The sequence below is a fragment of the Acanthochromis polyacanthus genome, chromosome 13 (assembly GCF_021347895.1).
Source record: "Acanthochromis polyacanthus isolate Apoly-LR-REF ecotype Palm Island chromosome 13, KAUST_Apoly_ChrSc, whole genome shotgun sequence".
Taxonomy (NCBI): domain Eukaryota; kingdom Metazoa; phylum Chordata; class Actinopteri; family Pomacentridae; genus Acanthochromis; species Acanthochromis polyacanthus.
The window spans coordinates 34772710-34800639 of NC_067125.1; the positions used below are offsets into that span (position 1 = coordinate 34772710).

The 27930-nt window shown below is 39.1% G+C and overlaps 3 protein-coding genes across 4 annotated transcripts in view; 2 read left to right on the forward strand and 1 right to left on the reverse strand.

The window, feature by feature from the left end:
- schip1 (schwannomin interacting protein 1) overlaps positions 1–4440 on the forward strand; it is a 220042-nt gene extending 215602 nt beyond the window's left edge. Inside the window, 2 exon segments of the mRNA XM_051957471.1 lie at positions 168–261; positions 3510–4440. Coding sequence (XP_051813431.1) covers positions 168–261; positions 3510–3561 — 146 coding nt within the window. The 3' untranslated portion in view covers positions 3562–4440.
- Positions 4441–4977: 537 nt separating this feature from the next.
- il12a (interleukin 12a) lies at positions 4978–8662 on the forward strand. Its single transcript, XM_051957472.1, has 6 exons — positions 4978–7315; positions 7413–7502; positions 7770–7811; positions 7972–8115; positions 8300–8341; positions 8504–8662. Exons 2-6 carry the CDS (start codon positions 7434–7436, stop codon positions 8642–8644), a joined length of 438 nt encoding a protein of 145 aa, XP_051813432.1. The 5' UTR covers positions 4978–7315; positions 7413–7433; the 3' UTR covers positions 8645–8662.
- A 458-nt stretch (positions 8663–9120) lies between these two features.
- Positions 9121–27662, reverse strand: si:dkeyp-97b10.3 (uncharacterized). 2 transcript variants are annotated; one of them, XM_022216134.2, is made up of 17 exons: positions 27221–27662; positions 22131–22162; positions 17123–17152; positions 16956–17018; positions 16239–16271; positions 16092–16127; positions 15710–15751; positions 15566–15615; positions 15315–15367; positions 14848–15074; positions 14290–14543; positions 11918–12043; positions 11646–11781; positions 11488–11535; positions 11326–11397; positions 10903–11193; positions 9121–10445 (listed from the first exon to the last, which is right to left on the reverse strand). In XM_022216134.2, exons 1-17 carry the CDS (start codon positions 27268–27270, stop codon positions 10417–10419), a joined length of 1572 nt encoding a protein of 523 aa, XP_022071826.1. In that variant the 5' UTR covers positions 27271–27662; the 3' UTR covers positions 9121–10416. The 2 variants fall into 2 exon arrangements, with proteins under 2 accessions (XP_022071826.1, XP_022071825.1); XM_022216133.2 differs by having other exon boundaries at positions 16239–16274.
- Between the last annotated feature and the right edge of the window lie 268 nt (positions 27663–27930).

Genomic DNA, 27930 nt, shown 5'->3' on the forward strand with positions numbered 1-27930 from the left:
CCACCTACAGTATTTCATGTATGTTTCATTTCTATCACGAGAGTCACAATAAAATACGCTTCATCTGCTGCGGCAATTTGTGGTGTTTAGCATTTTTCTGATTTGTGTTGTGACACTGACAACGTTTTTGTATTTTGTTTTTTTCTCTCAATTATTTGTCACTTCAGGTCTGAATGAGGAGCTCGTACAGTTGCTATTGATTCGGGATGAACTACACATGGAGCAAGATGCCATGCTGGTTGACATAGAGGACCTCACCAGGTGATGAAGCATTTCAGAAAGACCTTATTTACTGCATTTATCATCTTTTCTTTTTTTTTTTTACTTATGCTCATGAAAAAAAATCCTTGTGAATAAGAATAATGAATCAATGTTTTGGTTATTGTCAAGAAATCTCATGAAAAAACATTTCCAAAATATGGCAAAAATGTCATCGTTTAGTCTGTCGTCCAAAATGTGACAGAAATATCATAGTTTAGTCTGTCATCCAAAATGTGGCAAAAATGTCATAGGTTAGCATGTCTTTCAAAATATGGCAAAAACAACATAGTTTAGTATGTCATCCAAAAATCACTAAAAACATAATAGTTTAGTATGTCGTCCAAAATATGGCAAAAATGTCATAGTTTAGTATGTCATCCGAAATCTGACAAAAATATCATAGTTTAGTATGTCGTCCAAAATATGGCAAAAATATCATAGTTTAGTATGTCGTCCGAAATCTGACAAAAAAGTCATAGTTTAGTATGTCGTCCAAAATATGGCAAAAATGTCATAGTTTAGTATGTCATCCGAAATCTGACAAAAATATCATAGTTTAGTATGTCGTCCAAAATATGGCAAAAATGTCATAGTTTAGTATGTCGTCCGAAATCTGACAAAAATGTCATAGTTTAGTATGTCATCCGAAATCTGACAAAAATATCATAGTTTAGTATGTCGTCCAAAATATGGCAAAAATGTCATAGTTTAGTATGTCATCCGAAATCTGACAAAAATATCATAGTTTAGTATGTCGTCCAAAATATGGCAAAAATGTCATAGTTTAGTATGTCGTCCGAAATCTGACAAAAATGTCATAGTTTAGTATGTCATCCGAAATCTGACAAAAATGTCATAGTTTAGTATGTCGTCCAAAATATGACAAAAATGTCATAGTTTAGTATGTCGTCCAAAATCTGACAAAAATGTCATAGTTTAGTATGTCGTCCAAAATATGGCAAAAATATCATAGTTTAGTATGTCGTCCGAAATCTGACAAAAATGTCATAGTTTAGTATGTCGTCCAAAATATGGCAAAAATGTCATAGTTTAGTATGTCGTCCGAAATCTGACAAAAATGTCATAGTTTAGTATGTCGTCCAAAATATGGCAAAAATGTCATAGTTTAGTATGTCGTCCAAAATATGGCAAAAACGTCAGTTTAGTATGTCATCCGAAATCTGACAAAAATATCATAGTTTAGTATGTCGTCCAAAATATGGCAAAAACATCATAGTTTAGTATGTCGTCCAAAATATGGCAAAAATATCATAGTTTAGTATGTCGTCCAAAATATGGCAAAAACATCATAGTTTAGTATGTCGTCCAAAATATGGCAAAAACGTCAGTTTAGTATGTCATCCGAAATCTGACAAAAATATCATAGTTTAGTATGTCGTCCAAAATATGGCAAAAACATCATAGTTTAGTATGTCGTCCAAAATATGGCAAAAATATCATAGTTTAGTATGTCGTCCGAAATCTGACAAAAATGTCATAGTTTAGTATGTCGTCCAAAATATGGCAAAAATATCATAGTTTAGTATGTCGTCCGAAATATGGCAAAAATGTCATAGTTTAGTATGTCATCCGAAATCTGACAAAAATATCATAGTTTAGTATGTCGTCCAAAATATGGCAAAAACATCATAGTTTAGTATGTCGTCCGAAATCTGACAAAAATGTCATAGTTTAGTATGTCGTCCAAAATATGACAAAAATGTCATAGTTTAGTATGTCGTCCGAAATCTGACAAAAATGTCATAGTTTAGTATGTCGTCCAAAATATGGCAAAAATGTCATAGTTTAGTATGTCGTCCAAAATATGGCAAAAATATCATAGTTTAGTATGTCGTCTGAAATCTGACAAAAATGTCATAGTTTAGTATGTCGTCCAAAATATGACAAAAATGTCATAGTTTAGTATGTCGTCCAAAATATGGCAAAAATATCATAGTTTAGTATGTCGTCCAAAATATGGCAAAAATATCATAGTTTAGTATGTCGTCCAAAATATGGCAAAAACATCACAGTTTAGTATGTCGTCCAAAATATGGCAAAAATATCATAGTTTAGTATGTCGTCCAAAATATGGCAAAAACATCACAGTTTAGTATGTCATCACACACACGCTCATGGCTTGTCATGTCAATTAACAAGAAGAGAGCACAGTACTCCACCAAGACAGGTGTGCGTTCTGCATGTGTACATACCGAATCGCGTGGCCTACAGATGTAGCCGGCGACGGGAATTGATGGGACTCAGAGACACCCCCACAATTTAATCAGTTGTTCCTTGTGTCATTTCCGATACGTCCACAGTGGTAGATTGGTTGATTTCGCGTGAATTCGCGCGATGGCTACATCGCGAATTCCTGGAGGGATTGGTATGTCGTCCAAAATGTGACAACAACATCATAGTTTAATTTGTTGTCAAAGATATGAAAAAAATGTGAGAGTTTAGTATGTCGTCGAAAATTTGGCAACAATGTCATAGTGTAGTATGTTGTCCAAAATATAAAAAAAGTATGTATGTATGTTTTCTCTTTTTCCCTACATTTTTTTTTCAAGTTTAAAAAGATCCCCTTTATCACAAACTATGTTGATGTGACAGCTATGCCATGAGACCAGCGGTGCACGTGTTTGACTGTAGTGTTCATGCACTGAATGTGTAGCTAATATATTGTGTATGTCCTTCAAGTGGACTCCAAGGGAACCAAAAAGTCGCATTTATTATCATTGACTTACTCAAAGTCATTGTCAGTTAGTTTTTTCCAACTTTTCTGTTTTGTCCTATTTTAGATTGCTTATTTTAGTTTTTAGTCATGTATCATACTTGTATCTCTTTGCTTTTTTATTAGGCACTCAATTTATTGTCCTATTTACTAGTTTTCTGAGCAATATTTGGCACAAGAATTTTATTTTGGAATAATAAAATTGTATCTTATCTTATCTTGTCTTGTCTTATCCTGTCTTAACAACAACTATGCATTCATTGTGTTCACATTTGTGCATCAACAAGGTCTAATTTAGTTTCCTTGAGCCAACTATTGACCTCTGATGGTGACACAAAAAGAGGAGCTGAAAAGGGTATTTATGGATGTAGAGAGGGATGGGGTACAGGGATGAAGGTTAACCAGGTCTAAGTAGGCTCACCATGTGATTAGAGGAGTGTTTTAGGTGCAGCCCTGCTCTAGTTAAAATGTTAACTTCATTAAATGACACCAATTTCCCTTTCCTCTTTTGCAGGCATGCCGAGAGCCAGCAGAAACATTTGGCTGAGAAGACCCTATCCAAATAAGATGCCTGTCCCCGCTCCAGTCTGCTTCCCTCTGCCAAGCTTTGCCCCTTGCTCCGAAACAGACTTTCCCCTTTCCAGCCATTCCACCTCTGCCCCACGTCGATCCAAACCCTTCCCCGCTTGTCCTAAGTATTTTGCTCCTCGCTGCTTCCCTGTTTCCCCTCCTGTCTGCCTTCCTGTCCAAACTCACTGACTCCAGCAGTAGCAGCAGCAGCAGCAACACAGAAGAAGGCCACCCCTCTTTCATTTGCTTCTGTGGTTTTCTCTCAGTGCTAAGGACAGAGTAGCGCTGGGAGAGGAGGAAACTGATTGTGTGTTGTCATGGATTCTGTCCCCAGCTTCCTGTGCAGTGATCGGCCTTGCTTTGCTATTGTTTCTTTTTAACTTTCTACATTCGCCACTAAATTATAACTGTTCAAATGCAAAAATTGTGGGAAAAAAGTAAAATAATAGTAAAAAATTTAGTAGAAAGTCAGTCATGAGAAAAAAGAAACAACATTGTGTAAAAAAGAAAAAAACGATGGAAAACTAACTTCTTCAGAACCATTTTAAGTTGGACAGTACTTTTAAAGTATTTCAAAGTTGACCCGTTTTTATTCTGCACAAATGGTAGTTTTCAACTGAGAAATGTTCATTTGAAGGTGCTAAAAGAGTGTGAAGGAAACATGCCTGCCTTGTAGTGGAGTTGTAGATTTTGGTAATACGTTCACTCTAATTGCTCTTCAACATTTTGTGAATGTTGATTTTCTGACACGAGTCATTTTAAATGAATAAGTGTGTTAATATCGTTTTCATCCTATTGTATTCAGATACTTTATTTGAGGGAAGAAATGTTTATGTACAGATATGTAAAATAAAGAATAAACTTTGTTTCATATATGTTGGTTTTGCTGTGCAGTTTGTTGGATTTATACATGTGCCTGTTGCTGCATGTCGACTTGAAGCATTGTTGCTCTTTTAAATGAGCTTCCTCTTTCTAATGAACACAGGAAGTGCAATCACCGGTCGTGAGAGAGAATACAAAACATCACCATACATAGTATGACTCAACTCCCTTGTTTCGGTCTTGCCTCATCATGACACTTGTTTGTTTCCCATTCTCCCAGTGGGGTTGGTTTGCTGCTCTTAAAGGGACTCGGTATTAATTTTGGGCAACCCCTTTAAGGAATTTTTCCTTCATGTGAAAAACTGACTCGTGATCTTAAAATTTAAAATGAATTGGTCACTTGTGGTAGTATAGTTAAAGCTGTAGAAGGGTACAGAGATGAGTTTATATGACTGTAAATGTTTGGTAATGATTACAATGTTCTTTTTTCACAGTTAGCCATACGTGTGAGTATATGCTGCACTTAAATAGTGGTGGTAAGTTTCGGTCTCTGATGATCATGTCGTGAAGGCAGACAAAGGCCAGGAAACTCCTGGCAACCACACACTGACCACTGCAGTTTCAGAGAATGCACTTTCTTTCAAAAGTGCAAAAAAAATAGGCTCTGAAAACTGGGACTGGCATGTGTCAGAAGGGAAATCATGTCTTTTTTTTTAGATTCATAAGAAATTCATATTAATGTGCAATTCTCAGATACTCATTAGCAAACTTTTGACACCATCTGAAAACAAAACTACACTGGAAGTTGAAAGTTCATTCATGACTCTGTGAAATTGAAACTCTTAACAGAATGACCAGTGGTGCTTTCGGTTGTAGCACACAGCTTTCCTCAGTGAATTGAGTTTTCCAGTCATGGAAGAGTAGAAACCTAAATTTACATTATTGTGAACATTTTAAAGACTTCAAAATGACTTTATTTGCATGTTATCTACAGTTCTGTCAGTCTACAACAAGCAGTGACATTTTCCCTTTATCAATATTGCAATTCCATACTTTTATTTTTATAGAGTTGTAACAGCTAGGGACAGACAGAACAGGTTAACAGTTAACTCAGACACAATAATTGCAGTGACTGGCTCTCACAATTAACTTATGTGAATAGCATTTACATGGGTGAAAACTCGTGGTAGAGGGTACATTCTTTACTAAACTAACATTAAAAAGTTGCGTTACAAAGGAAACTCTTGCATTTGATAATTTTACATAGCATAGAACTAGCTATTATAAGCAGAATATACTGTAAGTGGACGTCATTATGCAGAACATCCCTTTTAAGAGTGGAGTAATGTTAGCTAATTATTTTATTTGTCATTATTATATTATATCTCAGGGCACGATTTCCTTTTGAAATGTGGCAGAGTGAAAGCATAAAATGTGCTACTGGAGAGCAAATGTTTCCGAAATGTAGTGTCTTGTGCCTTATTTTTGGCATTTTTGCGTTAATAAAGTAGTCCAAAAAAACTCATTGGTGACAGACAGAGGAGCAATCACACCATCCCACGTTACCAGCTGCTAACCAAATCTGTTTCCGTGGGTCAGAGAGATGATGCAGAGGGAGTCAGAGATAATGGACATCCGATTATGTCTGTTTAAAACGTGCTGTGGCATCAATCATGATCATACGTGTGTAAATGAAATACCACAGCTGCGTCTAAGTGGCCCACACAGGCTTGTTCCCATAAAACAGATGAACCCGGGCTTACCCGTCCTTTAATTTACCGCTACAGCCCCGATCGTTGCCTGATTTCATTCTGATTCATCCTCCACCAGTCGGTGAATTCGTATGACTGACATCAATAGCCAGGTTAGCCATCATTAACACGCAAACCTACTGCGCATGACTAAAACAGCAACGTTTCCCAGCTCTGCTCTGTAACGCTGTGGACAGGTACAGGTTAAATGTGCTAAATATTTGTTAAAATGTTATAGTAATCTCTCATCTCTCTCTTTTTTCCACACTTTTACGCATTTAACTTTGAGGATTGTTCTGCAAGTGTTGGCCACTGATCGAGGCTAAACATCCCATAATCTACGCACAGTGCGCAGTCAGTGCCAATGATTGTAGCTTTGTCATATTTTCCACTTGTCATTTTGTCCTGCCGCTGAAAAGGAGCAGGTGCCAGAATCCAAGCGCGCAAAATTTCCTCCGAATCTGCCTGGATCTTCTCACCAATCAGCAACACAAAACAAGATGATCTCAATATTCACGATTAAGTCATCGGTGTGGAGTGATGGGCTCATTATTCCACTTCCCAATTCATTAACAAAACACAAAAGCTGCATTATCACAGTTACATCACTCCTTACGTTTTCCCGTAGTTGATTTCTATCAAAATATAAAACTAAAACTTACTTCTCCCTTTTTTTCAATCAACCAATGTGTGCTGAGATCAACGAGGAAATTACGCATGACGTTTTAGTTTTCTTCTTGCTGCACGGTGCGCCTGCAGGTCGAGTAAGGGAATCCCCCTTGAAAACATATAAATCCATGAGATAAGAAGGCAGCAGCACAGAGCTGTGAGTGACAGGCTTGATCTGAGATCTCTAACATCAGAAATCAGAAACATGGCAAACTTTCATTTGTGTAAGTCAGTTATCAGACGGGCACATGCGCTGCTATTTCTACATATTGTACTGTGTTCTGTGATGCATATTGGATATCATAGGGCTCGTGAAGTCCTGTAAGACGCATATGTTGATGGTTTGTTTTCATTCTCTTGCCGCGCAGACTTCGCCAGCTGTGCGCTGCTGCTGATCTTGCGCACATCCACGGGACTCCCGGTGCCCAATCTGAGCCCGGAAAATCACGCACAATGTCCAGAGCTCTTCAAGAACCTCCTGTTGAACATCAAAGAGGTTCTCAAGAGTGTGAGTACAATTAATTTCTTTTTAAATAGTCTTTTTTTTCTTCATTTTACTCTGTAATTTATCGATAACTAATACGTTTTGTGCGTGTGTGTTACAGGATGATTTGTGTTCCAGCATCATGTCTGATACTGTGGCCATAAACAGTAAAGCAGAGACTGTGCTGGCCTGCGCACCCACTCTGGAACAGGTAGATTTATCAGTCATCTAAATTATATTATTAAAAGCAAATACCAACACAACTTTATATTTTCCCTTACTTTTTGTTTCAGGACATCATAACTATAGTCTTCTACATATTTTAGAAATATTTTCCAGAAGAGTATTAAAAAAATTCATGTAAATTGCCTCACTTTTACTTGGTCAAATCACTCATAAATAATATAGGTAACTTATATGATTTGTGAAACAAATCAGCCTAGAAACGTTTCATATTTAAAATATTTTTCCCCCACAGACCTCCGGCTGCACTGGGCAAAGAAGTTCATCCTTCAGCGAGGTAAGCTCTTGCTAATTGTTTTTCAACTGCTTTCTAAAATTATCCACCATATTTGTGTTTGAATGTAGAAATCTGGTATCCAAAACCTTTTCTGATCACTTTTTTAGAACAGAAACAAGTGCCATTTGGGTGCTTTTAACTTGTTTTTCTGTCCCAACAGAATGAATGTCGGAGCAACATCACCAAGGACTTGGCCCACTATGATGCTCTGATTCAGTCGTACCTCAATTCTTCACTCAAGAGTCCCGAGAAAGAAGCTAAACTTCTGAACCCAACTCTGGGGATAGTAAAGAGCCTGAGAGAGGTATGTTAGTTATATATATATATATATATATATATATATATATACACACAGTATATATGTGTGTGTGAAGGGGTAAATAAAACAGAGAGAAAGAAACCATGCTTTTAAGGCAGAAATACTTACAGAATCTACTGGGAAATAACATTTGGAAGTTGCCTGACGAAATCTTTCCTGGTGTGTACAGAACTGCTCCCTGAAGGCGGATGAAGATGACGACTCTACAGAGGTATTTTCTATTTCTTCTTTTTGTTTGCTTGTTCACACTTTCAGTCCTTTAAAGGGAAACTGATATTAAAAGTTCCTTTTCAAATCCTTGTATAGAGAACTGACAGTAGTTTTGTTGTCATTCCTCTGCATTCACACCGGCTTCTTCTCTGTTGTCCGTTAGGAGGATGTTGCCCAGACGTGGGACGCTGGTTCCTTCAATAACCGGCAAGAGATGTGCAAGATGATGAGGGGCTTCTATGTCCGAACCATCACCATCAACCGAGCCATGGGCTACATCTCTGCAGGGGACTACAAGAAGTAAAGATCCTGCATTGCCAACATCACCATCACTCCAATCAATAATCACCATATCTCTACACTTTTAATCTATCTCAAGCTAACAAGCTGTCCTGATCACTCACCACCATCACTTACAACTACTGACCAAGCAGTGCTTCACACAGAAATCCTGCTCAGGCATAAGCTAGCTGAAGGTCCGCCAGCATCTTCACTCAGGTGAGAGCTGACGGACAGTCAAACTGTTGCTACGGTTAGCAGACGAGGCCATGTTGGCCACTGAATGTATCTAATATTTGGGTGAATTTATTTATTTATTTAAGATCTATTTATTGCATTTATTTATTTATATTTGATGGACTATGGTGTTATTTATTGTTATTTATAATAAAGGGTTTTTGGTATCCAATGCTGAAGCAATTTTTTTGACTGAAACTGTATCTGATTATATTTAATTATACATAACACACACATATTGGAGAAATGAAGTGAAAAGAAACATCAAGGAGACTGTGATGTTTTATTCAGTCGACATTTGTTTGTTTGATTTCAAATGTATTTGGAGGGATTCTGACCTGATAGAAACACATGGATGGACTGGACTGTTGGTGGTAAATTCCTTTTTTTCCTGAATGTAAAAATTACTGCAAAGAATCAACACGAAAGAACCCAAAACAACCCACATTCCTGATGCCATTCATGCAGCTTTTTCTAAACAGTGCTTACTGAGATTTCTGAAAACAGTCTCATTTCAGATTTGGTAACTGAAGGAGCTTGTGGTGAAGCTTGTTTTTCAAATCTTAGTTGTTGTAAGATTGTGAAATAAGCCTTGAAAAGATCAAAAATATATGTGTTGTCCAGTTTTCAGCTGCTCTTACACAGGTAGTACAATCAAATACAGCCCTGAATCCAAATGCGAGTTGTTTTTTCTAGTGTAACCATCAGAAATACACAAACAAGATTTATACTTATCAAAAACATGATGTGCGTTCCAGTCACAGGAGGGCAGGAAGTTTTCCATACTTCAAGTTAAACAACATAAACACAACTTTGCACCTTTTGCAACTCCACTTTTTTTTCTTTACATAGTCATAGTTATAAAATGAAACACAAATAGGTATAAAAAAGATTTAAAAAAAATAAGAAACAAGTTTGAAAATGTTGGTAGAAAACAATATGTACAGGACGAATAGTGCACAACTGTAAAAACAAATATAAAAAAAACTATGTAAGACACAAAATGTTTCCATTATTCAGTCCATAACTCTTTGGACAGTCACATGCCTGGTGTAATGCCTAATTTGTTTTTAAAAAGCCCCACAAAAATATCAATTCAAAGTGAAACGATATACACAGGTTGGATTTTTCCCAGTTTTTGCAGCTGAAACACTGCAGCACCTACAGCTACTATTATTACTGGCTACATAATTAGCTACTAAACATCTCAATGACCTCTAAATCCTGACTGGTCATTTTTAAACCTGATGATGGTGAGCATCAAATTCCAGATATACAAGAATTCAACGCTTCAGTACAGCCTGACTATTCTGCTCTCTACAGAACCAAAGGACCACATCTGAATAAATTTGGGGGAAATGCCTATTCAAAGTTAAGACAATGGCTCATTACATGAAATGCAAAAAGATAAACTCAACAGTTTCATGTCTGGAAAGTCAAAGGAGAAACACACACTGAGGGAAGAGCTGGTGTTTAGTCCAGAGGCCACCTCTGCTTTGCTGTATTCCTGAGAACTTTGCATCTTCCCAACGATGGAGCAACAGATATGCAGTAGTCCTTTCACTTAACTGTTCGATTGTCCATCATATCTGGAAACAAACACAAGAGAAACAAAATATATCTGAGCCGCTGCATACATCTACTGTAGCTGCATGAGCTACTCCACTTGGCTCGCAACCAACTCTTCTCTAAATGACTCTGCATCATCTGGTAAGTTTGAACTTTTAATATTCTTCCCGTAACATGTGGTAAGAGCGAATCTGTGACTAAAATGTTTAAGTTCCAGGAGATGGCCGCTACAGTATACAGCTCTGACTCAGGCTTCACCACCAATTTCACATCATGTAATAGCGTATATGATCTGACTGGCCAATTCCTAAAGCTGTAACCATGAGATGTTTACAGAAAAATCGCAATCACAAGTTTTTTCTGTAGTATTATTTATCAGTCATCAAAAAAAACTGACCATTCGACCTACTGTTTATGACTATTTATTATCATCATACATATTTGACGTTTTTTATGTGCATGTCTGCGGTGTTTTACCTTGCAGTGTCTGATAAACCTCATTTGGTAAGTCATCCAGGTCCTCCACACTCTTCCACAGGTGGTACGCTGTGGCTTCTCCCGGCCGCCTTCTGCTCTTCCACTCCACCAGCATCTTCAGCTTCTGCATGGTCACATCTTTCTCCGCTGCCTGGATGTCGTCCAGTTCCCGAGAGTTCAAGTCTAGATAGATGGCCACCTGCTTCCACTCCTTCCCGAGCCGCTTGGCCACCTGCAGTAGCTGCTTCTCTGACATGTCCGGGCCCTGAGTCGTCACTGTTTTCACTCCATCTGAAGAAAGAAACAACAAACACAACTTATTTTACTGTAATTTCAAACAGACGGGGAGTGTCCGTGTGATTTGGGCAAAACAAGGTTGAGTTCTTCTGAAATCTGGAGCTGGTAAAAGACGTGGAAATTCACCTGACTCATCCTGCCACCGAGGTCTTTTACAGGCTGTTTCTTCTTCTGAAGGGCTGCTGCTCCTCTGTCTGCCTATGAGAAAGACATATACGACGTGAATCAACGTGAAAAATCTGAAAACGTGATGGAAAAACTGGATTTTATTAAAAACAAGAGGCGTACTGTTTGTTCTTTTCCTTGGCTTCTTTTCTGGGTGATTCACGCAGTCACCTGAGAGAACAGATGATGGACATAAATGACACTGCAGCAGAAACCAAATCACAATTATGTATTTCGTCTCAACACGAGTGTCTTTAGAGTGATGCCAAAGGCGCTGGTACCTTCTCTGATGGTAGCCGACCATACAGTCTCCTCAGTGTTAATCTCTATAAGAGATAATTTAAAAGGAGGAGCCTGCTCAAAGAAAGCTTCAAAGTAGCCTTTCATCTTTGTAACTGCGAGGGTGAATTTCAAGTCCTGCACAGAGACACACGAATATAATTTAGTCGTGAGGTCAGTGAATAAGCAAAAGTAAAACCTTTGTATAGGGATGGTCGTGAAGATGATAATAACCCAAGTTCTGAACTAAATGATTTCTTGTGAGGGGCCACACCTGAGGTTTGATTTCTCCCTCTGGCTCGCTCAGGAGACGATACGTCCCTTCATCCAGTTTACACGTGGGAGGCTTGTCTATCTTGATGTAGCGGTTCTTGTACCCTTGTACCTGTTTGCGTATATCCTAGTGTACATTAGGACAGCAGGAAGACAAAACGAAGCAGAGAATGTGTCAGACAATGACTAAACTGAGGGTGTCTGAAAAGAACAAATCACTCAAAGGTCAAAGCAACATAAGTGTACACTTTGATGGAAAAAAAAACACTTCATATGGAAAATTACTATTTTTAGGAACTGTTTGGGTTACAATAAATGTAGTATGATTATTCACCAGCAACATCCTTCCTGCATGTTATCACAACCACAGACACACTTCCTGAGTGATTTCAGCAATGCAGTGTTAAAAAAAGCATTTTACTGTCATGTGGTGGTCAGACGTAAATGATGCACTAACAGTAATACACAAACCATCCTGATTACATCCACTGACATTCTGTTCTTAACATGAAAGCTATTCTAAAAAATATATTTACTTTACTACAAACCACAGGCAGTTTGATAAGGCCATTAATACCCATGAGAGTTGCATTACACAAGCCTGGAAATCTGTGGTTTATTCTATAAGGTCAATGCAGCTGCAGCAACTAAAACGAACAAAAAGTGAAAGTGACATTTTGGCTTTAATTCTGTCCCAATTTTTCCACATACTGTTTTGTAGATTAGGTTTTTTGCTGGAGTTTTAGCCAGTAGGTAGTTGAAATTTTTGATTGAAAAATGTAGGAAGATTCATATGTTGATCTCATGAATGTTTTTTTTGCTGTGGTTGTTTTGTTTTTGCTTCTGTCACAATGGAAAAATTTAACCACAAAAGACATATATCTAGCTTGGAAAATCCAAACTGAATCTCCATGTAATCTCCTATCTCCATGTTAGGAGATACAGGAGAGTCAGTTTGGTATTGGGCGAATTGAATCGCGTTTCTCTCCCGGGACAGTTTGGTACGACCAATCATAGCACGGGAGGAGGGAGTTAATGCTGCGTCATCTTCAGCGCCTGGATTCAGCGTGAGGAGGAGGAGGAGGGGGGCCAAAGCGAATCTTTTTGTGGTCTCTTGGCGTTTTGGATGGTGTTAGTTGTTGCCTCTTTTCACTTGACGTTTCCAACGATGAGGAGGCAGTGGATGGCTCGTTACTTTCGCCTTCTTGCCATTGTTTGTACAGAGGAAAATCCCATTCCAAACGTGTGAGTAAATTTAAGCAACTTTTACACATACGCACCGACTTGGTTTGGCTCCGATTTAAAGTTATTCCTAACACCGCTAATCGTTCGGAAGGAGTCTTTTGTTGCGTTGCCTTTTCAAAAATAAGTGCTGTACTTGAGAGTACCCCATGTATTCGCAGATTTTTGTGACAAAAACGGCAGTAATCATTCACCGCGACGCTTTCTCGGCTGCATGCCATTGTTGTTTGGACTACATGGACTACAAGGTCGATTTGTTTGCGTCACATCCGTGTTACGCTGATTGGTTCTTTCTCGTTCAAGCTGCATTCGTTAGCCCCTCCTTTTTGAAATCGTCTCCTGTCATCACAATGCCAGACTGCCTTTATTTGTATTTATATTAATACATAAATAAAGTCAGTCTGGATTTTCCAGGCAAACAAATATCATGAGGAGGTTGTGAAAACTTGGATAGCACAGTTTACATTTACTTACATATACATAAGACATGTCTGTAAAAACATGGACGATGTGCATTTAATAAACATGTCTATGGTCTCGGACACTGAAACAAAACTTGCTTAACCAATACTGTAACTGTAATAGTTTGCCATCATCGCTATACAGGAACAGATACTGGGTCCTGAGAGGACAGATAGTGGTGGCAACTTTCAAGAAAGGCCAAGGTTCTTTTTCCCTCACCACACTGGCATGTAAAATTGCCCGAGCTTTAACAGATTAAGGAGCCTGATCGAAAGGAGCATCCACTGACTAGGTGTTGATAGAAAATAAAAACAGGATCCTGAAACTACAGACGGTTTGAAGAAATTTCATCACAATTCCACAACAGCTGTGTTTTAAGACCAGAGACAGATACTGGGCTGTCAAACAGGGAGAAAAAAGCTCATTTAAAGATTTTCTTTTTAAATAAATGGATCCATTTTTCATACTTTGGACGACCTTTTAGCAACTCAAAGAGCACTTAGCGAGTGCATCCTCCTCCAAGTGATTCAAATCTACACCAAAACTTAATGGGTTTTTCCCACGGTTCAAGAAATTCTGTAGTTTTTTTGTGTAATCTTGTCGAATAAACAGCAGAACACAATCGAGAACGAAAGCGATCAGCCGCATACAGTATTCAACAGCACTTACCTTGATATCAGATGAGCTGTTTGTTGCCAGGTAGACGTGGAAGCTGTAGTTGTTGTTGTCATTGCCGAGCTGCTTGTAGACCAGAACCACCCCGTGGTGCTCCAAACCCTGACTGGTCTGAATAATGGGACCCACTGGAGACAGGGACGTCACATTCCACTTAACATGGCTACCTGAGTGGTCCACCGTCGGCTCAATGAGTGGACGGTTGTTCTTTATGTGCAAGACGCTGAATGTCATCTCATTTTCTGGATCTTTGCCAAGATAAAAGAAAACAGAAAGTAATGTTTCACACCAAACCTCTTCAAACTGGGCCATTTCTTAAGTGTGGCATAATTTTGTGATACTACGGATCATATCTTATTACTAAAATCCATTTGCGAAATAGGTGCTAATGTCATATTTTATTTGAAACTGTGAAATCAAACTGTTAATTGCATTTATTACAGCCTCCAGGTGACATCTTTGCTGCAATGTTCAGATCTACGTCTAATTGGCCGCATAGTCACCACAGGAGGCCAGAATCTTAATTAAAAATCATATTCTTAATGTTCTTACGAGCTAGGCAGACGGAGTGAGGGAACTGGATGGACTTGAGCACAGACGCGTCCTTGTTGACTGTGTCCACGTTGAAGATGGGTCCGGCAAACTTCCAGGAATCCCGCAGGAATGAACCAAACTTGGACCAGGATAAGATCGAGTATCGCACCAGAACTGGCTCGGATGCTTCAAAAACCAGGCCGGTGACTGAACACTCATACGTGCCCTCTCCTTCCAGCTGCACCCTAAAACACACACAGAGTCAATAGTGCTGTATATAATCACAATCACGAAGGTGCTGCGTGCATCCTTCCATCCGTCCGTCTGGACTGCTGGTGAATTTTTTGCGTGAATTTGTCCATCCGTCCTTCCGTTGTTACGGAGCGGACTGAATATTCAGATATTCGTCATTAATCGGGCCCGAATATCCGGAGCCCAGAAACTGCTATTTGGGTCAGCCCTAACAGACACAATGTCACACTTACTGGAATCGTCCCCTGGAGATCCTCCTGGGGGTGACGATTTCATTGCCATGGCTCTGTCAGAAGCACACACAGGTTGTTGAAATTATAACACCGAAAACGCACCAAAGCAAAGACATAAACAACTGAGGAAAGAATTATCCAAAGTCCTCCACAATATCCGCAGAGAATACAACTATCAACAGTAACATGAGGCACACAAGACATTTAGATTCACCACATTTTGTCTGATAGCATCTGGGTTCTGGGCTCACCTGCTGGACGGCTTTGCATTTTTCACAGCATAATTTGAAGTGTCTCTCATCTGCCAGGATGTATGACAACAAACAGGAGGTTGTTTACTAGACAGGTGACACCGTCCTCACCACCCTGAAGTGCATCAGTTACGATCTGCTTACCTTTCCCATTCAAAGCCTCTGCTTCAGGTCCAGCTACTGCTTCTGAAATAATTCAGATCCAGTATGAAAATTTACAGTATGATAGTGACTGAAATCCTGTGTTAAACCTCCAGCAGACGCCCTCAACAAACTCTACATCGTGTGCCAGGTTTTTGGTCATGCGCGAGGGCGGGGTGTTCTCAATTATATGTCAAATTGAGCTCCAAAAAAGCCAGCAGAGTCGGACATTTTGATGATGCGGTTGTGAGTTACCACCAAAGCCATGGCGACTGCTGCAACAAGCAGACGTGGCTGTCTGCATGTAAACAACAACCAAGTTTGTTTTAAATAAACAGAGCATTCACAGGCATTGACAGACATTTTGCTTAGTGATGTTTCTTACCATGTTCAGATTCCTCTGCGTTGGCCTCTTCATTATCTGCAAAGAAAACAAAGGACATAAATGCAATAAAGCAATTAAAACAGTCCATGGTGTGTTAAATCTGGCACATAACCAAGTGTTGAGTTGGATATAGGGCATAATTCTTACCTTCTTCCTCTTCTTCCTTCTCAGCACCAACTTCTGCTAAGGGTTGAAAATTTAGAAAAAAAAGAGAAGGTGAAAAACGGTAACAATTATAGGACTAGTTTGACTTTTTGTTACAGCTGCTTATTTGCATTCTTTCTGAGAGTTACGTGGGAAGATTGAGACCATGTTTGGAAATAACCGGCAGCTGGTTAGCATAGCACAAAGACTAGAAGCAGGGGAAACAGCAGGCCTGGCTGTCGAAAAGGTCAAAACCAAATCCACCTAGTAGCACCTGGAAAGCTCACTGACTAAAAAGTATAAACTGGAGAAACAGAAAAAAATTATGACATTTTCAGGTTTCCAACTATCCTTGAATTAACTATGTGTGAGGTGCAGTTTAATTGGAAAAAGACACCAAATCTAAGCTTAAAATCATGACATTTCATCCAAATAATCTGACTGAGGTTCACGGAGTTAAACCAGCTGCAGATAACATGTGAATTCATGAGAATTACAGGAGGTGGTAGACAGATTTTTTTTCAGGTCAAGACAAAACCAGAATAGCTCTTTGTCTGTTTCTATTTTTGAGCTAAAGAAAACGACTATTTGCTCGCTGTTGCTTCATGTTTGCCAGAGAAACATGAGTGTCATTATTCTTCTCACTGTACTTTCCAAAATGTCAAACTGTTCTTTTTTAGATATGTTATGTGACTGAGCACTTCACAGTGTTTCTCTCACCAGACTCCTCATCTTCCTCCTCTTCCTCCTCTGAGCTCTCCTCAGTGGATGTACCTGTGTTCTCTGTTCAATAAATACATGTGCAATGTGAGACAACTTTCAAGTGAATTTCCAGTGAATGATGAGTAAAAAGGGATTCATGCCATAAAGGGAAAACGTGCACTTACCTGAACTACTGTCACTTTCTGTCAGGTTATCTGTAAGAAATTAGTAATTGCTTTGAAGTGAGTGTGCATAATATGAGAAAAGGTCCTGGCAATTTCCACCTTATTAGTCACAGCTATTAATATATCATTCTAACTTGTTGTTAACCATAGCATCATCACCATTATGGGAACTAAGCCACTTTCAAAAGGTCTGACAACATCATGAGTCCATTTTTGTGGTTGTCATATTAACCAGCAACAGGTGTCAGGAAGAGTAAACCTATTCAGAGAGTCATGTGTTAATTGAACCAGAACAGGAACCAAAACTTTGCAGTAAAATAAGAAACGAATGACAACTAAAAAATTTTAAAGCGAAATAAAGCATAAATATTCAGATTCTGTTTCTTCCTCGACCAAACTTTAGGTGTTCAGCTTGTCATCACACCAAACACTTACACTTTTTGAAAACTTCCCCTTGATAAGAAAAGCGATAATAGGTTGAAGTGAAGTACATCAAAGTGTCAGAAAAAGAAGTACAGAATTAATGCAGGTGAAGCCCCAGAAATACCTCTGGTTTTAGTTTACTTCTAAGTTTGTGTACTGTGGGTTTTTTTTTTTTAATGTTTGACCATATTAGTCTTCAAAAAAGCCCTGAGCGCAGCTGAATTATACCACCAGCTTTTACATATGTATCACTCACAGCAGCTGAACTGTTGCACCCCGTGAAGAAGCCTGTAATAAGTGCCATGCATTAACATTCTGGCACATTTATAGAGATGGGTCCGGGGAAGCTGCTGCTCCTCTCTTCCCAGCAGCAGTGGATGTCCGTGGACCGGGCCATCTGGCTGAGTGCCTGGCTGCCTAATGGATGGAGCCCATCCTCTCCGGCCCACAGAGTTTTATCTTAGACTAACAAGCAGATGCTGCCATCGCTGCTCTACTCGCAGCGCCTCCCTCATCAATCTCTCTCCTCCACTTCGTTCAATCTGTCTGTTTCACCTCTATGCACTCTCCCTCCCTCTCTCTCTCTCTCTCTCTCACCACTCCTCTCTCCTTGTCCTCATTTGCCTCTTATGGCCCATCTCTTTCAGTGTTTCTGCTTCTGCTGCCTCACAGCTGAGCCAGCAGGCATCCCTCCTCTTCACTCTGGCATTGCTGCTTCCTTTCATCAGACTGACAAACAAGGTGGAGAGCAAACACAGTCACAGATACACACACGAATGTGCAACCACACAGCCAAACACTGAGCAGTGTGCAGCTTCAAAGATTTGGATCACTTTCATGGTAGTTCTCTGCCATCTGCTGGTCAAAAATCATACAAGAACATGGCTAAAAAGGGGATGCTTTTGGCTTGTGACCACTTAACCTCTGACCAAATAAACAGAGCTCCAACAATTTTCCTCTTAAGCATCTTTAACCCTCCTGTTGTCCTGATTTACAGGCAGCAAAAAATATTGTTTCTTTGTCTAAAAAAAATCCAAAAATTCAGCCAAAAAAAAAAAATCCCCAAATTTCGGAAAATTTGCAAAACCTTCAGGAAGACAATTCCAATAATTCCTTAAAAGTTTTCCTTAAAAGTTTAATTTAAAAAAAAATCCCCAAATTTGGCAAGAAAATTTTGGGAAATATTTACGAAGAAATGAGTAAAAATCTGCCCAAAAAATGCTAAAATATCTAAAGTGATTACATATATATCAGTAAAACTTCTAATATTGTCTTTAAGAACATTCACATAAAAATCAATCATGGATTTTGGTTGAACATTTTTAACATTTCTTTTTTCCACCAAAAAATGTTCAAGGATTTCCCAAAAATGTTGAAAATGTGGACATCAGAAGTTTCGATGTGAAATATTTTTTTCCCCACATTTTCAAACTCAATTTTGAATATTAATATTAATTTTTCATACTGTCAGATGGGTTGTATTTCTGGGGTGGACACCAACACCACTTTTTATAGAGTGAAAAAAAACCATATTGATGAATTGGATAATTTGATTTACATTCGCATATAAGACTCTACGTATATTTCTAGTGTTAGCATTTGACACTTCATGCATTTTGCATCTTAGTATGTCTTTCTATGTTCATAGTTGCACTATATTTTCTATTTTTCTGTTGTGGTGATCACTTTACTCTTTCTGTTTGCTTCTACACTCAACAAAAATAGAAATGCAACACTTTTGTTTTTGCTCCCATTTTTTAGGAGATGAACTCAAAGATCTAAAACTTTTTCCACATACACAATATCACCATTTCTCTCAAATATTGTTCACAAATCTGTCTAAATCGGTGATAGTGAGCACTTCTCCTTTGCTGAGATAATCCATCCCACCTCACAGGTGTGCCATATCAAGATGCTGATTAGCCACCATGATTAGTGCACAGGTGTGCCTTAGACTGCCCACAATAAAAGGACACTCTGAAAGGTGCAGCTTTGTTTTATCCCCTACTGTTTTTGGAATGCAAGAAGTGGCAACCTCCAAACTTTCTCAGCTACAACATCTGCACCTCTGCTGGTGTTGTGTGACGTATCAAGTATGTAGTCATCACAGGAGAGAAGTTGTAGGGGGAGTCAGATTTTTCTGGGCCGCTTAACAAAATCTGACTCCTGAGTAGTAGGGGAGTCAGATTTTGTTAAGTGGCCCAGAACAATCTGACTCCAGATTTAATTTCATATCATACAATCTGCACAGTTAACTCAACCTGCATATTTCTGGTAAAGTCCTAGTTTTGAAATAGTCTCTCTGTTCTTAATCTGCCATACTTAGCCCCTTATTTTATTATTCTGTTCTTACAGACTGTAATTTACTAGGTTTTTTTTAAACTTGTTGTGATTTGGTGTTTTGGCTGTTGTAGCAAATAATTTCCCAGGTGTGGGATAAATAAAGAATTTCAATTCTATTATATTGTTAACTGGCCCAATAAAAATAACAACAATAACAAATGACTTTATACTTAAGAACCATACTTATATTAAAGACTTTATACATAAATACCAGACATATTTTGATGCCATATCTAGCATTCTTAGGGGAGTCTGATTTTAAATAACTAGATAAAACAATAGTTAGCGATTACACCCTGTCCTGTCCTGATGTCCTCATAGGAATGAAGCTGAGAGTAGCGTAGGATCTCCCCCCGATGCCATTTAGGGTGCGCACATACGGATGAGAAGATAAGGAGAAACATGTCACCTAATCATATTTAACAGGAAAACATGTCTGCAGTTTGGTACTTAATCCCATTTAACCCGAAAACAACAGCAAAAACAGTAAATGTACAACAGAAAACCCGTCAAGTGGCCACAGAGTGAAATGTAAGTCGCGCGCCTTCACACGAAGGGGGAGTCAGATTTTTCCAGGGAGTGTGAAAATTGCACAAAACCGGAACGACCCGAATGCTTCATCATTAATAGATGCACACTGTCACTTTCCAGTGATACTTTGTAGTTTTAGAAGAAAGCCATTCTATGGCAAAAATAATATTTTTGTTTAGATGAATCTCATTAGATTTTTTCATGAATCTCGTCAGGAAAGTAAGATTCAGTACTTACTAGTCTTAACAAGTATTGAATGAGTATGTATTTTATGTTACAGTGACATGATTGACACATTCATTTTTTACAGTAATTGTTGTGCATATTTCTTATTACTTAGAAATAAAAATAGTCCAGATGCAAATTGTGTGTGAGTAACTTTTTTAATTAAAATGTTGAAATAAACTGAAGCAATATTGAACATAATTTTTGGCCTCAAAATGCACCAGAATGCAGGAAAAGGACTCAATTTTTTCAAAATTTCGCGCACCGCAGTACAGATACTGAAAAAGTGTGGCTAAATGTGGCTAAACAAAATTCTAGCACTTTAGCCACAGTGGCTAGAGACAAATTCTCCCGAGTGCAAGCACAGCCATTGGCTGCTCAGCTGTGACTTGTGCTCTGCTACATGTGCTGCAGACAGCGCTGGCAGAATTATCCATTCTCTATACACCGCTTTATCCTCACTAGGGTCACAGGGGGTGCTGGAGCCTATCTCAGCTGACTCGGGCGAAGGCAGGGGACACCCTGGACAGGTCAGCTGGCAGAATTATACAGAATGGAATTGGAGCTGCTCTGCTGGGCAAACTGTGTGGTGACAGTGTGTCTAAATCATTAGGAGAATTTTTTTTGTATTATGATGTGTACAATAACAAAGTTTTCACATCAGAGTACTGGTGACAGGTCAATCGGCTAACTAATATACTGGCTGGATTTAATTACTCGGTAACACTTTTTTGGGTGCACATTTCCATCCAACAGAAAATGTCTAGATATCATGCGAACCATTTAAGACATACTTCCCTAAAATCGGCCAAATACTTTGGCATCACTGAAGGATATACACTAAAATTTGAAATCAATTTAGTTTGAGCTATCTTTAGTTGCATAAACACACAAAAATAGTTTGGTATTTTCCATTGAAAAAGGACAAAGCACTTGTATTATATCAAATCAGTATGTCCTCCCATATGCTGATTCCATTTGTTGTAACTGTTATCAGGATAGAACAGTGAGATCCCTGAGTTGCATATATATATATATATATATATATATTCTCAGAGGCCTGAGAATAAAAAACTATGTGGAGTGTCACTAGAAAAAAAATACAGGAAATAAATTCTGAAAACATGAATAGAATTTTTATGTACTGGTGTAGAGTATTGTAAAAGCTAATGTAAGCCCAACCCATGAGGGCAGAAGTGAATATATGACTGTGCATAAATCTTGGTGCCCTTTAATGCAAAGGATATGGAAAGTAGGGGAGCCACACAGTGTCAAAGTGAGACAGCTGGGAAGATATAGAGAAAGGCAAGAAAAGGAAAGTAGTGTGGAATGAAAGATGGGGGAGCACTCTTTTCAAACATTAGTACAGTAAAATCGCTGTATAAACAACAGATACATCCAGCTCTGCACGTGCTCTCTGACAAAGAGAAAGAGCATGCAGCTAATAGTGTGGAGAGGGAAGAAATAAAAATGGACTCATGTTTACCTTTGTTTTCAGGTGCAGGGATATCTCCGTCTCTGTAGGGCAGAGGAGATAACATTCAGACAACTACAAATCAAACAGAATTCACCACGACCTTAAAGCTGAAAATGACTGTGCTTAAAACTGTGCAGCTGCAGTGTCGGCTCTTACACCAATAGTAAACCACTTCTGCTTCTGAAAATGAACATGTACACTCATGCGAATAAGAAAATGAGGAAATGTGCGGGCTGCTTCTCAATTTTGTCACACATCAAATCATCCAACAGATTCACCGTCACACCAAACTTCCATTCTGGCCCACTTTCAGAGGAGTGTCGATGGAAAAGGAAGCCAGCCATGGAAAGAATGGGTGCTTTTCCCATTAATCAAAAGGACTATTTAAAATTATTATGTATCTGCTTTCACTGAGATCTTGCTGTAATGATCATATAGAGTTATCAGTTTACAAAATTCAGGTGTCAGAATTGTTTATTTAAATTAATTTGTGACTTTCTTTTTTGTTTAATCTAAAACAGTATGAAAGAAGACATTGCATGGCACAAAGCATCAGTCTAAATTTTGCTGTCTGACATTGGTATTTTTTTCAGCAAAATTGCTTTTAAATGGTTTCAGAATTACCTTGTTGACAGACAGCAGTGTGAGGCTCACAGAAACATTAAATCAGAATTTGTTCAAGTTGCAAAAGGTGTACCACAAGGCTCAATTCTGGGGCCTGCGCTGTTTAACCTTTACATAGATGCCCTTCACTCATTTGTATAGGGTTATAATGTACATACATGGACAAAATTGTTGATACCCCTCAGTTAATAAAAGAAAAACCCACAATGGGCACAGAAATCATTTGAATCTGACAAAAGTAATAATAAATAAAAATTATTTGAAAATTAACCAATGAAAATGAGACATTGCTTTTGAACTATGGCTTAACAGAATTATTTTTAAAAAATAAACTCATGAAACAGGCCTGGACAAAAATGATGGTACCCTTCACTTAATATTTTGTTGCACAACCTTTTGAGACAATCACTGCAATCAAATGATTTTTGTAACTGTCAGTGAGACTTCTGCAGCTCTCAGCAGGTATTTTGTTCCACTCCTCATGAGCAGACTGCTCCAGTTGTCTCAGGTTTGAAGGGTGCCTTCTCCAGACGGCATGTTTCAGCTCCTTCCACAGATGTGCAATAGGATTTAGATCAGGGCTCATAGAAGGCCATTTCAGAACAGTCCAATGTATTCCTCTTAGCCATTCTTGGCTGTTTTTAGCTGTGTGTTTTGGGTCATTATCCTGTTGCAAGATCCATGACCCGCGACTGAGACCAAGCTTTCTGACACTGGGCAGCACATTTCTCTTTAGAATACCTTAATAGTCATGAGATTTCATTGTACCCTGCACAGATTCAAGACACCCTGTGCCAGATGCAGCAAAGCAGCCCCAGAACACAACAGAGTATCCTCTATGTTTCACAGTCGGGACACTGTTCTTTTCTTGATATGCTTCATTTTTGCATCTGTGAACATAGAGCTGATGTGCCTTACCAAAAAGCTCCAGTTGTGTCTCATCTGTCCATAGGACATTCTCCCAGAAGCTTTGTGGCTTGTCAACATGCATTTTGGCAAATTTAAGTCTGGCATTTTATGATTTGTTTTGAACAATAGTGTCCTCTTTGGTCGTCTCACATGAAGTCCACTTTGGCTCAAACGACAACGAATGGTGCCATCTGACACTGATGTACCTTGACCTTGGAGTTCACCTTTAATGTCTTTCGAGGTTGTTCTGGGCTCTTTTGTTACCATTCGTATTATCCATCTCTTCAATTTGTCATCAATTTTCCTCCTGTGACCACGTCAGGTTGGCTACAGTCCCACAGATCTTAAATGTCTGAATAATAAGTGCAACTGTAGTCAGGAACATCAAGCTGCTTGGAGATGGTCCTATAGCCTTTACCTTTAACATGCTTGTCTATAGTTTTCTTTCTAATCTCCTGAGACAACTCTCTCCTTCGCTTCCTCTGGTCCATGTTTAGTGTGGTACACACCATGTCACCAAACAGCACAGTGACTACCTGTAACCCTATAAATAGACCAACTGACTGATTACAAGTTTGTAGACACCTGTGATGCTAATTAGAGGACACACCTTGATTGAACATGTCCCTACGGTCACATTATTTTCAGTCTTTTCTAGTGGTACCATCATTTTTGTCCAGGCCTGTTTCATGAGTTTATTTTTTAAAATAATTCTGTTGAACCACTTTCTCCGGGTACTCTGGCTTCCTCCCACAATCCAAAAATATGAAGAGGTTAATTGATTATTCTAAATTGCCCGTAGGTGTGAATGTGAGTGTGACTGTTTGTCTGTATATGTAGCCCTGTGACAGACTGGCGACCTGTCCAGGGTGTCCCCTGCCTTCGCCTGAGTCAGCTGGGATAGGCTGCAGCACCCCCCGCGACCCTAGTGAGGATAAAACGGTGTATAGAGGATGGATGGATGGATGGATGTTGAACCACGATTCAAAAGCAATGTCGGATTTTCACGGTTAATTTTCAAAGAATTTTTATTTATTATTACTTTTATCAGATTTAAATTATTTCTGTGACCATTGCGGGTTTTTCTTTCACTAACTGAGGGGTACCAACAATTTTGTCCACATGTGTACAACTTTATGCCGACAACACAAGCTGCATTCAGTGAGCATAAATTAATTCTTAAGGCTGATAAAACTAAATACATGATCTTCAAAAGAGCCCAAATATTGCTTGAGACAATCTATTCATGTCTACTGTGAGTCATGTGGTACAAATATTTAGTAATCTGGATTGATGAGATGCTGACTTTTAAAAATCATGTGTCCTAAGTAATGGGTAAATTACAACAAAAATGTTTTTTTTAACAGTAATAGATCATGTTTCCCACTGCATTGTAGTCCAACAGTGTTGGACTGTGGTGATATTTTATACATGCATGCATCAGTGGCAACTGCTATGGCCTTGGACACTGTTTATTACTCTGCATTAAGATTTATTACTCTATGCAAAAGCATGAGTTGGCCCCTCTCTTTCTGTACGCCACAATAGACACTAGGTTTTATTTATTTATAAGGCCTCTTTGCATCACTTTATTACTGCCTTTCAATGTGGATCCTAACTGAAACAACTTAAATGATGCCGGCTGTTTTTACTGACTAAATGATTAACTTTGTCTTTTTGTGTGTTTAATGTTAATGCAGGTATTGTTTTCTTTCTCTTACGATTAAATAAAAGCTGAATAGAGTAATGAATGAATATTGTGACATAAGTAAAATAAAAAATGAATATTGCAATGAGTCAATTCCAAGTGCAGTTACTATTTTTATAAATGTTGTGTCTGAGCAGAGGACTGGAGCAACCTGTTTACAAAGTCTGATATTCAACAAGAGGCAACACGCCTGAGATCCTTCAGGGGCAAAAAAGCAGAGCCAACCTCACAAGAAGAACAAGTTCACCAGCAGCTCGTGTGAAAAAGTAGGTCAACCTACAGTATGTCTTTTCCTGTTTTACTCAGACGTAAAAATGTTGATCGGTGTGATCAAAAGCAACACGGTGAATCAGGAAACCTGGATTACTAAGTGAGATCAAATAGTCTTCTTGTATTTGCTGTCTGTTTATCCTGATAAGGAGCTGTGGTTTCCTTTGCTTTTAAACATCTGTGCAGGAAACACAGTTTTCACCCCTTCAAGGTCAACTCGATGGCACCTCTGCCAAACTGACCCACCACAACAATGCCAAGGCTCATTAGTCGCCATGGTAATCCCCCCTTCCTGAGAGCAAAGTTTGCTTTTCATCGTTCAAATGTTTTCAGACAGTGAATAAAGTCCTTGCACCAACTCCCACACTTTCTCTGTTCTCACTTGTCTTTTTATCTTGCACCTACAAAGCGCGATAACAGAATCATCTGTGAGGGGGTTCGGTCTGTCTCTGCTGAAAGATAAACGCCGGGGCATTATTCAAACTTACTACAACTTTCTATAAACACAGTGCAGAGAGGGGACATCTGTTTGGAGATAAACAACTGTCAGTTAGACTGCAACCATAACCAAGGGAACAAAAAAAAAACAAAACTGTTGACTTTGTGCTGCATTCATTCATTAATAATGCCTTGCTGCTTTCGATTATGTTTACAGTGGGTCAAGGCCTCGATTTATTCAAGTCATGTAGCGAATTTTGTCCTGCTACTGCTTGTCAAATAAAAGTGGGAGTTTTACCAGTTTTACTGCACATTTGAATAAGCTGGAGCTGCATTGGCGGACTTTTCCGGCTGGGTCACCAGGTGCATGAAGCCATGGAAACAATACAGTGAGGAGAGTGAGTCATCAGTATCACCTCACCTGTCTGTGGGTCACAATACAACTGATAACAATAACATTTACACACAATAAAGAAGCTGACATGAAACAAATGAGGACTGTCCTGAGTTTAACAAACTGCCTGTTTAGGAAGCTTGTGACGCACATGGAACATGTGTTTTTATAGTATTATCAACCATAACCAGCTGTTAACAGGAGGGTATGGCCTATTTTACTGCCTGTGTGTATCTGAGGTTGGCACACTGTCAGGTTACATTTAAATAAACAAATGTGGTTTTTTTTGTTTCTCTCTCCTGCGCTGCACCTTTTCTAACTTTTTGTTTATTAACTACGTTTTGTATACGACGTTTGGTGCTTTTGATCTCTTGTCGCTAGCAACTTTCTCTCCAAACAGCATGATGGTACATGGTAGTGTGTGACTCACCACAATGTAACAACACAGCAGCGTGCAGCCCAGAGACACACAAACAAAGAGATCATTTGTATCTTCGGCGCTAAGCTGAGTTATAAAGGCTGTATGTGTGCTTTTACAGAGGAAGCAATGGTCGCGGATGTTTTGTTTTTTCTCCAAAATGTGCAAAATAGATGAGCCCATAACCGACAGCAACAAAAGACACCACTTCCTGTGCGGACGCAGAGCGAATTTTTAGCGCCGCATCCACTGCATACATCCGTCCACACTGTTCGAAACACCAGCGCACAAAAACATGTCTTTGTTTTCCTCATAGGACCAATAAAAACAAGACTTACCCATCTTCCAGGTGACAAGCCGTCCCGCAGCTCGCCATCACCGCCACCATCCTCTTGTGCGTAATCAGACTCCTTTACACTTTCTGTTCGTTCACGGCGTGCAGCGGCTGCGCGTAAAAGCACCTGAAGGGCAATATGATCCTCGCATCGGCTGCTGGTGTTTCGTTAAAGCGCAAACAGGCATCAGAGCCCTCGTGGCTGAACAATGTCTTCACATCGTATGTCCATATTTCAGTGCAAAATCCCTTCTTTGTCAACTCAAAACATCTTAGCTCGATGCGCTCACAACAGTCTCCAAAATCCAAACGCATGCAGCCAGACTTCTTTTTTTTCTTTTTTTTTGCAGTGTTGATGTGGATGTATTCATTCCTTTCGCAAACACTGTGCTGGTTTGCAGGCAGCAGACACCCAGCAGATCATAGCATCATGTTAGCGTGGATGCTGCGCAGTAAAAACCCGGAACAGTGCTTTCAGGATCAGCGGTGCTGCGCAGTTGTGGCGCAGTGCGTGAAAGCGTACCAACGGACATCACATGTGGGCGTGGTGCGGCATCCCGCCTTCGACATGGGCCTTTGTAAAGTCATGTTGATGATTTACAGCCAGAATTTTTACACTTTTAAAATATCTGAGATGTGCAGCAGTGCATCTGTAATGAAAATGTTGGTTGTTATACATAATACACATCTATAATAAAGTGTTTGGAATGAAAA